A 12,200-nucleotide genomic window follows, 5' to 3' on the forward strand; every position below is an offset into this window, starting at 1 on the left:
TCTGTTCTTGAAGATCTGAGCATTTCTTTCAAAACCACGTTAGCCGGAGGAAAGTCCTAGAGAAGTTGAGCCAAAGAGGCCTTTTTCTCATTCTTGGAGGGGTGTCCACTATCCTGTGAGCCGAAGAGAGAAAATGTCCACAAGGAACCAACCTGAAAATGAAAGAGAGAAACAAAAGCAGCCTCATAAAATAATGGTCAAATGTAGAGTGGTTTAGTGAACTTACAAAAACAAATCTTAGATAAACTTCTTGACCATATTTCAAACTAAGATAACATTTGGCTTGTTTTTTTTTTTTTTTATTATTATTATTTTGTTAGAGCTCTTACTCTGAATGATGATTCTCAAACAAATCTTGGAACACTCCAAGTTTCTTGTTTAGCGATTTTCCTAGATTTCTAAGAGACTTCTGAAGTAAATGTAAAACCATCTAATCCAAGGGCTTATTAGAACCCAAATACACGTGATTGCCTTCCATATTTTATTTTTCTCAGAAAAAAAAATTACTGGCATCTTTTATTATAGTCACGAATAGATTTTGTTAAGAATCTGGACACTCCTAATCTGATACTGAAGTTAAGTTGTCTCTTTTTCAGTTTCATCCTCTCTTACAAAACCTCGTCATTATCATTAAGGTTTTCCAATTAAACAATTTTCCACCTTGAAGGATTAACTTGATAGTGGAATGATAATGTGTTTTCATCTTTTTTTTTCTTTTTTTTTTGACCACTTTACTTCTCATTTCTTCCTCCAATTTTTCATTTTCTAAGTTAATAACCATGACCTCAAAGTTCAACAAGATATCCTTTGCTACTTCGCTCAAATAATTAGAGTTCTAGCCTCTTCAACAGTATGATCGGAGGATATTATAGTTGATATAGTTTTTGTTTGAGGTGTTGCTTTATACCATTGGATTATGGAAGTAATTAAGGCATTTTATTATTTCATCCTCTTTCATTCCTTCTTTTTTCTTTGCTTAGTTCACAGTTGGTTACATTTACAAATTGATGCACCCGTTTGATATGAGCTCATTTGATAATAGAACATGTTCTGATTTTTGACAGGCCAGTGCCTTTGAAGGTCCAGTGTTTTCCTACTCAGATGTGAAGCCTGGGACGTTGATACGTGCTAAAGTCATAGTTGTCGATGATTTTGGTGCTATTGTGCAATTTCCTGGCGGTCTTAAAGCTCTGTGTCCTCTTAGTCACATGTCTGAGTTTGAAATTGCTAAACCTCGGAAAAAATTCAAGGTCATTATTTCGAACTGTTCCATTCCATAAAATCTATTTTTGGTTACATATGGCAAGAGATAGAATAACTTTTAAAGATCAGTATAGGGTACATGGAATCATCTGGGGATCTATTATTCAGTTCATATTTATATAGGGCTAGAAATGGCTCTGGAGATGGTTTGAATTTACAACAAATTGTGAAGTCCCAAGCAAAGGAGATTACAATAAGTCATCCAATTGGCTCAAATAGTCATAATTTATTGTTTTTAAAAAGATGGCCCATGAAAATTTAAAAAATGAGGGTGTTAACGTCTCTTATTTTCTCTGATGGACAACGTGGCGGATTGTTCTGTGTTACATAGGAAGCTATATTGATTGTGCTACGATTACATGAAATGTTTCTTAGTTTTGGAACTTCAAATTCTGTTGCCATGCCAATATGCAGGTTGGGGCTGAATTGATTTTCCGTGTGCTTGGTTGCAAGTCCAAGAGAATAACTGTTACACACAAGAAGACGCTCGTATGTTCCTTTTATTTGATCTGTATTTATATGGGTCCTTGAATCATATAAATATAGTTGCTCTTATTTGTTATTTATTAGTTTGGCAGGAGTTTCAGATACGAAATTTCAGGTTTTTTAAATAATATATTTTTTTTAATTTAAATTTTAAGTTTTTTAAAATGGGAAACAAATCATTTCATTGACATGAATGTAATCACAAAAAAGAGAGAACTTCCTATCCAATGGATGTACATAAAACTATCCCGATGAACTATAGTCTATAAGTGAGGATAGGCAGTGTTTTAAAAAGCCCTCCGGGTGGGGATAGGCTTTTTTTGCGCCTTGCACTTAAGTCCCAGAAGACTATTGTGCTTTATTGTGCCTTGAGCTTTAAAAAACACTACGGATAGGCTTAATTGCAAAAGTGGGGAGCATAATTTACACCGAGATAGAGATAGAGAAATAGTTGATGAGAGGAGTGCTTATGTACGTACTGCAATCACGTAGTTGGTTGTCTTCTGTATGTTAGACTGAATTATCATCCCTGCTGATCCCAAGTTTATTTGTTCTTGTATTTATATTCTTTGTATCACTGTATTTTGAGCATTAAGCTCTCAATGAAAAGTTCAGTTTCTGTTTAAAATTTAAAGAATACGATTAAGTGTGATTTAGGCTATTGTGGTACTTTACATGCTGTTTAGTTAGTTACATTCTTTTTTCATTTAATCAGTAAAAAGTATTTTTTCCTTTTCTGAAAAAAAGTTGCATTGATATTTTTTGTTATTAATCAATTACAGGTTATAGCTTATTAATTAGCTTCTGTTGATTTACTCATATACAGTTTTAGTTAGAAACAACTAGTTACTTCCCAGTCATATACAGTTTTAGTTAGAAACAACAAGGATTCTTTTTACTATACTTAGGGGGCTCCAATGTTGTAGGCTTCATTATTTTACATGTTTAAATGGACTTCTATCTTCCCACACTTTTTTCCACGTTTCTGGTCATCATGCATTGTAAACCATACTGTCTATTCTCAGTTTAATTTTCCATCCAATAAAAATGTGAAAACGAACAATATGTAAACTTCTTAAGTTTGACAGTTTTAGTTTTAGCAATTGAAGAGTATCATGAGCTTTGCTTCCGTGCACGTGCATTAAAACCCTGCAATTATACCATTATCATAGTTTTTGATTAAATAATCCTAGACCAAGTATTCTATTTGTTATTGTACTCTGCAGTCTGCACTATCTTATTGACTGTAATTATTACATTCAACTCGTTTTGTTCTAGCTACTTTAAAATTAGGCTCTTGTCATAACTTGGACATCAGTATCTGCTTAGTTATTCTGATACATGCCAATTTACAGGTAAAATCAAAATTGGAGGTTCTTAGTTCATATGCTGATGCTACTGCAGGATTAGTGGCCCATGGCTGGATAACGAAGATTGAAAAACATGGTTGCTTTGTCAGGTTTTACAATGGGGTTCAAGGTTTTGCTCCTAGGCAAGTTGTATACTGCATCCATATAGCTTTTGAACTTATTATCTTTCTGTGGTTGACTAACTATAATTTGCCTATTTTCAAGATTTGCATATTGTAGTAACAAGAACTGTCATTTCATTTTCGCATCTTGTGAGCTGGGATGTGATAGGGAAGCCAGTGAACCTTGTGGGGTTAGAATTCGAGAATTTAAGGACTCGTAACAAAGTCATGTTGGCTAAATGGATTTTTCGTTTCTCCTCGAGCCTTAAACCCTTTGGTATAGGATTATTGTGATCAACTATGAATCTCATCCTTTTGAGTGTTGTCTGGTGGGGTTAAAAAGCAGTCTAAAAATGGGTGGAAAGATATATCCATTGAAGTCCCTTTCTTTCTTACCTGTTTATTATGCATGAGTGATGGAAAGGAAGCATATTTTTGGGTGGATAAGTGAGTGGGGGATAGATTCCTATGTGCTAAGTCTCCTTCTGTTTATACCATTTTTTTCTCTATGAGTAGTCCTATGTTGCTGATAACTCTCTTTTTTATTTGGTTCCTATCGTCTGTTGTTTCATAGGTAAACGTGGATGTCTCAACTCTATTGTCTTTGATGAGAGAGTTTGAGTTTAGACTTGAGAGAAAGGATGTTTGTTTTAAGCTTCCCTTGGGGTTTTTTTTTGTAGTTCTTTCACTGGATGTTGGAACTTTTTTTTTTTTTTTTTTAAAATTTTTTTGTTTCTGTAGAAGATAAAAATTCCAAAGAAGGTTAAGTTCTTTGTTTGGTAGGTTATGCGTGAAAGCATTAATACTCTTGATTGGCTGTTAAGAAAGTTGGCTTCATTGGTTGGGCCCTTTTGTTGCATTCTTTGTCAGAATGTGGAGGAAGACATGGAGATATGATTTTGTGCAGTTAGTTTGGAGTTACTTTTTTTAGGCTGTTAGCATTCAATTAGCTCGTCACAAAGATTTAAGAGAGATGATCAGTGAGTTTCTTCTCCATCTATCGTTTAGGGAGAAGAGGAGGTTCTTTTGGCAAATTGGGGTGTGTGTTTTGTAGTGAGGTCTTTAAGGGAGAGGAATAATACAGTTGTTAGGGGGATGAAGAGGGATTTGAGTGATATTTGATCCTTGCTATGGTGCTATGTTCCTCTCTAGGCTTTCATGATGTAGTCTTGGAGCTTCCAACTTTAGTGATGTTCCCTTTGTGGGCTTGGATTTTTTGATGCCTTTGTATTTTTTTCATTGTTTTTCATTAAAAGGTTAGTTTTCATTAAACAAAAACCTTTTTTTTGGGCTATGTATAAGTAAATAAGCAATTAACCTTCTAACAAATATATAATGCAGTTATAATATTTTGATTTTAGACGGAGGTTGTGACCCTCCTTTCTTTATTGGGGGAAGTTGTGGTTAGGCAAGGGAGAAAGGATTTTTATTGTTGGAGTCTTAACCCTTATGATGGATTTATCGTAAATCTTTCTTTCAGTACTTACGAGATCCCTCCTCCTTTATAGAATTGGGTTTTTCTGCTTGTTGGAAGGTGGAAGTCCCAAAGAAGGTAAAGTTCTTTATTTGATAGGTTATTCATGGAATTGCACTTACGGGCGATTTTTTTGAGAGGTGGAGAGGGAACCTTTCACTGTTTGGTCCCTAGCTAATTTTAACGCATCTCTCTAGGGGTCCAAAAATCCAATGAAAGTTGTTCCCTTTTGAGGGGTGAAGATTGGAGATTCTTCTTCCAGGGTGCTCCCTTTTGCAGGCTGAATTTTTTGTATGCCTTTATATTCCTTTATTTTTTTTATTAATGAAAGTTGGTCTTTTATATAAAAAGAAAATAAAAGTACTTTCTATTTATGAATTAATAAAAAGTTTGTTTCCATTTAAAAAAAAAAGAAGAAAATAAATATTTTGATTCCAGATGTGGCTATTGTGAACTTTACTCTGTCCATCTTCTTTGTTCCAAGTTTTCATCTGCCACAAGATAGAAATTATGTTACTACCCTATTCTTTGTCTCAACTGACTCAAAGTCCTAGGTGTGTATAATTATTGTTATTTTCTCTGTTGGTTTCCTGTCTGTTCTTTTGTTTGAAGTAACTTCAATTGAAGTGAAATTGCTTGAATTTATAATGAGGAATGAAAGTTGCTAATGCTATTAGATTTTTGTACATTCTCGTGTAGCAAATTCATGTATACAGTTATTTTTGACTATTCTATTTGCGGAAGCTAATAATTATTCGCTTGTTATCGTAAATCTAATTTTTCCCGTTCTTATTCAGATTTGAGCTTGGAATAGAACCTGGTTCTGATCCAAGTTCAACATATCATATCGGTCAAGTCATCAAATGTAGAATAACAAGTTCTACTCCCTCCTCCAAGCGAATAAGCCTTAGTTTTGTAATGAAGCCTGCGAGGTTTGATTCTGTTTACCTCATATTTAGATAAGTATGGTCATTTCCTTTCTACATATGGAACTATTGGATATAGAACATTATAAATATGCCTCTGAAATTGTAGAAGTAGCCAAGTTGGTACATGAACAAATAATTCGTTTGTTAATTCTTGTGATCATGTACTGTTTACAGTCTCTAATTGGAATGCTGCTTTCTATTAAGTTTCTGGTTTCTTATAAAAAAAATAGAAGTAGGTTACTGAAATATCTGTCCCAGATAGGCGAGGTCTTTACTGGGATTCTTGTTGTCTTTTATACTTGTTCTGAGGATTTTTATTGATTTTGTTTTGTTTGCTTACTATTTTGTATTTAGAGCATTACTCTCTTTCCATTTCCTTAATGAAAAGTTATGTATCCCCTTTTTAGAAAGATGAAAAAACCCTGACTTCTTGTGAATGGGAACTACTAGGAAATAGGAAAGGCAAAATAGAATGGCACTAGTTAGCCATTTTGAGAGAAAAAATTAATTTTTCTTATGATTTTCTTCTATAGAAAAAAAAAAATGGAGAATTTGTTATTACATGCAACATAAGTTCTGACAGGTGTCATTATCATTGGAGAACTCAATTACAGGGTATCTGAGGACACAAAGGTTGAGTTGGGTCATATTGTAACGGGTGTGGTTGATGAAATAACTGAGACCCATGTAACATTGTATGTTAATAGATCCGGTTACTCAAGGGGAAGAATATCCATGGAACATCTGTCAGATCATCAGGGTATATATTGACCTTTATCATGCATGAATGTATTTTACCTTAACGTGCACATTGTGTATTTTTCCTTTCTTGTGGATGTTATCTTTTGTTTATTTTCCTAATTAGTGATGCTTACTTGCAGCACATGCCTCTTCGATGAAGTCCGTGTTGAAGCCTGGATATCAATTTGATCAACTCCTTGTACTGGGTAGTTTTATTATTTCACATTCTTTTGCAAATTCAAGTTTAAAAGTTCTTATTTTGAAAAAATCAATATCTTCTTTTAAGAATATCGCTAGGGAAATATTGAAAGATATCGTTAGGATATTTGTAATTTGTTAGTAGTTGGTTATAAATTGACCTATGGTCACTTATTTGTAATTGGGTAGTTACATACAAGCAAGGTTTCAAATATTGATATCGGCATAGTATATAAATTATAAATTAAAAAAATCTAGAATCAAGAGGTTAAAGGTTCGTGTTCATGTTTGTGCTTGTTAGCATATTATTGTCTGGGTTAAATTGCAAATTTAGTTCCTATAGTTTGGATAAAGTTAGAATTCCTATAGTCTATAATTAGAATCTAGTCCCTATGGTTTGATAAAGCTTTCATAGAGGATTTTATCAAACCATATGAACTATTTATGAGATTTTATTAAACCATAAGGACTAAGTTCTAACTTTTAAAACTATAGATACTAAATTCTTTCTCCAAACTATAAGGACCAAATTTGTAATTTACCCTTATTTTCACTATGTGTATAAATGCATGCATTGCAACTATCAATAATATATGTTCTTAAACACTTCCTGTAGTGTTCTCTCAGTAAAGTGATTGGAGAATTTGAAATGCTGCATTAAGTTGGTTCTGTTTTGCTTCATTTTATGAAAAGGTGGATTGTACTTGCTGCTTTATGTGATTTTAAGAGTATTTGGAACTTTTTGAAAATATTGTTTGGACCCATTTTCTTTTGTTTTCTTTCTGCTTTCCCCACAAGTACACCTAACTTTTCTTTTAATGGTAGCCTTTTCATCTGTAAATTCATTCATGATTTGGATGTTATGGTTTGATAATTCTTCTCCCACTATTTTCAGATATTGAAGGCCAAAATTTAATCCTCTCTGCAAAACAATCTCTAATCAATTTGGCTCATGTGCTTCCATCTGACCCGAGTCAAGTAAAGCAATATTCTGTTATCCATGTAAGTGGCTGATATATGCAAGCATTGGTCAAACATCAGTGTTGTGTCAATGTGATTTCTCTTGCTCTGAACTTCAACTCATTCTATCAATCTGTTCTCTCTTCCAGGGATTCATTTCTAACATAATAGAAAGAGGTTGTTTTGTTCGCTTTCTAGGACGTTTAACTGGCTTTTCTCCACGAAATAAGGTAACAAATTTTGTGACAAGATTTTTTCCAGTATTAATTCCAAATTTTAATCTCTGCATTCTTATGCTTCAGGCTATGGAAGACCGGAAATTGGATTTACAGGAAGCTTTTTACATTGGGCAATCTGTTCGGAGTAGTGTAGTTGATGTCAGTGACCTATTTTAAGGAAGAATATGCACAGTTGTAAAGTAGAAATATATTTGGTTGTAAACTAATATGTAATTGTATTTTGATATTTCAGGTTAGTGGTGAAACGGGTAGAATCACACTTTCTTTGAAGCAGTCAACTTGCTTTTCAACCGACGCCTCTTTTATACAGGAATTCTTTTTGACGGAAGAGAAGGTACATATTTGGTGTGGGGGGTGGGGGGCATATGTTGACAAATTACTATCATCGACAGTGAGAGGAGTAAAATGTTAATGATGATAGAAAAGTTGAACGGTCAAAATTGTGGCAATGTCAATATAAATATCTGTGAAATGTTGATGCTTGAAATATTCCGAGAAAAGCGAAAAAAGTTAAAACTGATAAATAATAGGTTAGAAGGGGTGGAGCTTGTTATGCACATATGTTTTGCCAACTTTTCTAGTATTTCTTGATGTTCTATCAATATTTCCATGGCTTAAAAATGATATGTTTCTTCATCTTGGTTTTGAAAGATTCAATTTTTACTCTATGGCTATAATATTCTTGTTTTGTTGTTGGTGTAAAGAACTTGTAGATTCTTTTTAAACTTAATATTTAATTGGTTTTTCTTTTGGCTTAGGTATACTTTTAGATGTACATCTGTGCATTCTTTTTTTAGGTTTCTGCTTTCTTTTTTACTTGTCTTACATAGTAAACAAGTTACATGGTTTGGAGTTGTCACTTTGAGGCATGTTTGGTTTCCACCTAGCATGGCCAACGGATTGTTGCTCCATGATTGAGGAGTTCCTTCTTGGTACGAGAAAGGGATTTTTTTTTTTTTTTTAAGAATATTGTGTTTTCTCAGTTGTTGCTCTTCTGCCGCGGACTTCGAATCCTTTTTTTTTTTTTTTTTTGTTGTTGTTGTTGTTGTGGGTGGGATATGTGGTTTTGTAGGCCTTTGAGTGTGAGAATTATTAGAATCTTTCGAGGGTTGAGAGGACTTTGGTTGATGTTTGGGGCCTTGTTCGGTTTCATTTTTTTGGGTGGTTACATCTTTTTGTAATTACTCGGTAGGTCTTTTTTTTTTTTGACTGGATCCCCTTACGGAAGCTTGGCTCCTTTTGTTTTGTCTTCATTCTTGTATGTCCTTGTATTCTTTTGTTCATTCTTGTTGGAAATTGGGTTATCTTTCCCAAATAGTGAACGAGTCACATGAAGTTGATCTTTCAAGGCCTTTCAAACCATGTAATTTTTACTATGTATCAGCTAACTTAGTTATTTTTTTTTAATGCTTTAAATTGACATGGTTCTATACAGATTGCAAAGCTCCAATCATTGGATGAATCAAACTGGGCAGAAGAATTTTCAATTGGTAGTGTGGTTGAGGGAGAAGTTCAAGAGGTCAAGGATATTGGAGTTACTATCAGCTTTGAGAAGTACCATGATGTTTTTGGTTTTATTGCACTCCATGGATGTAAGTTCTATGTATTATTTTTTATTACCTGACTGATTTTGATAGAAGACTGCTTGTAACTAGTGTTATATAATCTGTGCAGTGAGTGGGTCCATAGTGGAAACAGGTTCTACTATTCAGGCTGCTGTTCTTGATGTCTCTAAAACTGAACGGCTTGTTGATTTATCCTTAAAACCTGAAATAGTTGATAACTGGATGGCAAACAATTCTAGCCGGCAAACTAGTAGGAAGGTGAAGCCTAATATTCAGTTCTATATAAGTAAAAATATATTTTTTCCCCTTTCTATAGTGCTTCTGACAAGAGAGCTAAGCCAGAGATGACTTGTTTTGAACCGTTCAAATTTTAATTTTCTTCCTGTTGTTGATACTATTCTCATCGTCAGAGATGATAATATCTCTCTCAAATTTGACATTATGATTTATATAATACACATTAATTTGCCTTTTGGCTTTTGGGGTTTCCCCGATTTCATTTCTCAATGAAATGTTTCTTATAAGAAAAAAACGTACTTTGGTAACAGAAACGAAAGGCAGAAGCATTGAAGGACTTAGAGATGAATCAGACTGTGCATGCTGTAGTGGAAGCTGTGAAGGAGAACTATCTGGCATGTTTTTGATGTTATTGTTTAATCTTCTTTCCTTGTTTTTCCCTCTTTTTTAAAAAGAAACCTGGAGGAGAATATATTTGTGTGTTGTTTCACATCATTTCACTCCTCTTCTGATTTCCATTTTACTTCATTATAGGTCCTTTCATTGCCAGAGTTTGGTTATGCTATCGGTTATGCATCAACATATGATTACAATACCCAAAGGCTTCATCAGAAGCAATTTACAATCGGACAAAGGTGAAAAACAGCATCTTACCTATCCATCTTCCTACTTCCCCTCCCCCTCACCAAAAAAAGAAAAAAGGGCTCCCCGTTTTCTGCTTTTCATCTTCATCATTCCTTGAAACTGCAGACTTTTTTTTTTTGTTATATTTTCTTTGGTGTTTCGGGTGTTGGGAGTCTGGAGGACAATGATTTGTTTTTCCTAGCCCTCAGGTTTTACCATTGTCTAGTTATTGTGGGTGTGTTTTTACTGGGCTAGTTAAAATATTCATTATTTGCACGACAAGTTGTATACTAGGTAACCTGGTGCTTGGCTTCTCTACTTAGTTCTTTCAGATTTATCTTTTTGGCTTTCTTCACCCTTGGACTTGTATCTTTATAATTTTACAAGTGCTTTACGCATGAAATCAATGCAGCGTTGTTGCCTCAGTTGTGGCTCTTCCATGTCCGTCAACATTTGGGAGGCTGCTACTGCTTCTAAAGTCAATAAGTGAGGGCATTGTTACACCTGGTTCAAAACGGTCAAAGAAGAACTCTTCACGTGAAGTGGGATCTCTGGTTCATGCAGAGGTAGGTGTTTTCCCTCCAGTCTTTATGTTTGATTGAACCTTTGGGACCTCATTCTCAGTTCTCTTATTAGGAAAGCTTGCATCGAGATAACATTTTTTTTTGTTTCAGATTTGTTTCTATGTTGGAAATTGTATATAGAATTCTTATTTGATGCAATGCTTTCCAGATCATTGATATTCAGCCCCTTGAAATGAGATTAAAATTTGGAACTGGATTACGTGGAAGAGTTCACGTGACAGAGGTAAATTTACAAATATATTTTTCAACCATATAAAGATAATTCTGATTCTATGCATTATCTCCGATTATCATGTTCAACAAGCTTGATCAGTGTTGTGCACAGGTTAGTAATATGCTTGATGAAACTTCAGAAGCTCCATTTAGTAACTTCAGGGTTGGGCAAACCGTAGTTGCAAGGATTGTTGCAGAGGCAAATCACTCAGCTAACAAAAAGAAGGGCTGCCTATGGGAGTTGTCTGTAAAACCTGACGTTCTTAAAGGTAAAGCAAATAAATTACTAAAATATTTCTTTGATAAACAAATTTTCGAAATGATTTATTTTTTTAAACTCTACTTCAAGGCATGGAGTCAATTTCAACCATAAACTATCGATTTCGTCGAATAGAACCCTAAATCTGAAGAGTTGGTGCATTTCTTGTGGTTAAATGATGTTGTTTTTGTTTATTGGATCTTTTGATTGTGTTTATTTTATTGCTGTGTTCAAGTGCTTTTGTGCAGATTTGTCCCAATTCACTTTTTGCTTAATCCATTCAGGATATTCGTTTAAATTGGAATGCTTTTGTTTCTTCAGTTTAACTTATGTAGCTTTGTATTTTATTCTTTTTTTGGTATCTTGTATTTTTGAGGATTAGACTCTTTTCATCGAGCATAATTTCCTTCCAAAAAACATTTATTTTTAATTGGAAAGAAAGAGATATTTCATATACAAAAAACAGGTGAACACTCAAAAACTGGATTACAAAAAGCCCTTCCAGCTTGTCAAGAAGTTGTTTATACTGTAATTGGTGAATGAGGAAGAAAAACATTAACACCACCCAAGATCTATTATAAAAAGGCCTTCCAGATTGTCAACAAATGGTTGTTTAGACTATGAATTTACTGATGGGGAGGGATTTGATTTTGTGGCTAAGCTTGGGTACCCCATGTATGCTTGACCCCACCCAACACTATTCGTCAAAGAATTACTATAAAATCTCCAACCTCACTCAGCTGATAGAGTTTGATTTTCATTTAGATGACCTATACTCAGCCCTCTATTCCATCTAATCCATACCCAGCCTTTGATCCATTTGCTCGGACTGAATTGATCTGTGCATTCAGCTATTTTTCGACTACCAATGGCTACTTTGATATGCAAATAATGTATACGTGTCGACACCTTGGAACCATCATGAACCAATTGACAAGTGTCTTGTGAGCTAAACAA

At 34.2% G+C, this 12,200-nt stretch overlaps 1 protein-coding gene across 3 annotated transcripts in view; it reads left to right on the forward strand.

The window, feature by feature from the left end:
* Positions 1 to 12,200, forward strand: part of LOC120072689 (rRNA biogenesis protein RRP5) — a 38,104-nt gene that overhangs the window by 17,174 nt on the left and 8,730 nt on the right. For 2 of the 3 annotated variants that reach the window (XM_039025138.1, XM_039025140.1), the window contains exons 12-28: positions 1,065 to 1,250; positions 1,678 to 1,752; positions 3,105 to 3,241; positions 5,492 to 5,626; positions 6,238 to 6,383; positions 6,505 to 6,570; positions 7,458 to 7,564; positions 7,672 to 7,752; positions 7,825 to 7,899; positions 7,994 to 8,095; positions 9,197 to 9,353; positions 9,436 to 9,584; positions 9,875 to 9,958; positions 10,098 to 10,198; positions 10,600 to 10,753; positions 10,920 to 10,994; positions 11,085 to 11,253. In XM_039025138.1, coding sequence (XP_038881066.1) covers positions 1,065 to 1,250; positions 1,678 to 1,752; positions 3,105 to 3,241; positions 5,492 to 5,626; positions 6,238 to 6,383; positions 6,505 to 6,570; positions 7,458 to 7,564; positions 7,672 to 7,752; positions 7,825 to 7,899; positions 7,994 to 8,095; positions 9,197 to 9,353; positions 9,436 to 9,584; positions 9,875 to 9,958; positions 10,098 to 10,198; positions 10,600 to 10,753; positions 10,920 to 10,994; positions 11,085 to 11,253 — 1,999 coding nt within the window. The remainder of the gene's footprint in view (positions 1 to 1,064; positions 1,251 to 1,677; positions 1,753 to 3,104; positions 3,242 to 5,491; positions 5,627 to 6,237; positions 6,384 to 6,504; positions 6,571 to 7,457; positions 7,565 to 7,671; positions 7,753 to 7,824; positions 7,900 to 7,993; positions 8,096 to 9,196; positions 9,354 to 9,435; positions 9,585 to 9,874; positions 9,959 to 10,097; positions 10,199 to 10,599; positions 10,754 to 10,919; positions 10,995 to 11,084; positions 11,254 to 12,200) is intronic. The other variant, XM_039025139.1, reaches the window with a different exon arrangement.

This window comes from Benincasa hispida, chromosome 3, assembly GCF_009727055.1.
Source record: "Benincasa hispida cultivar B227 chromosome 3, ASM972705v1, whole genome shotgun sequence".
NCBI classification, from domain to species: domain Eukaryota; kingdom Viridiplantae; phylum Streptophyta; class Magnoliopsida; order Cucurbitales; family Cucurbitaceae; genus Benincasa; species Benincasa hispida.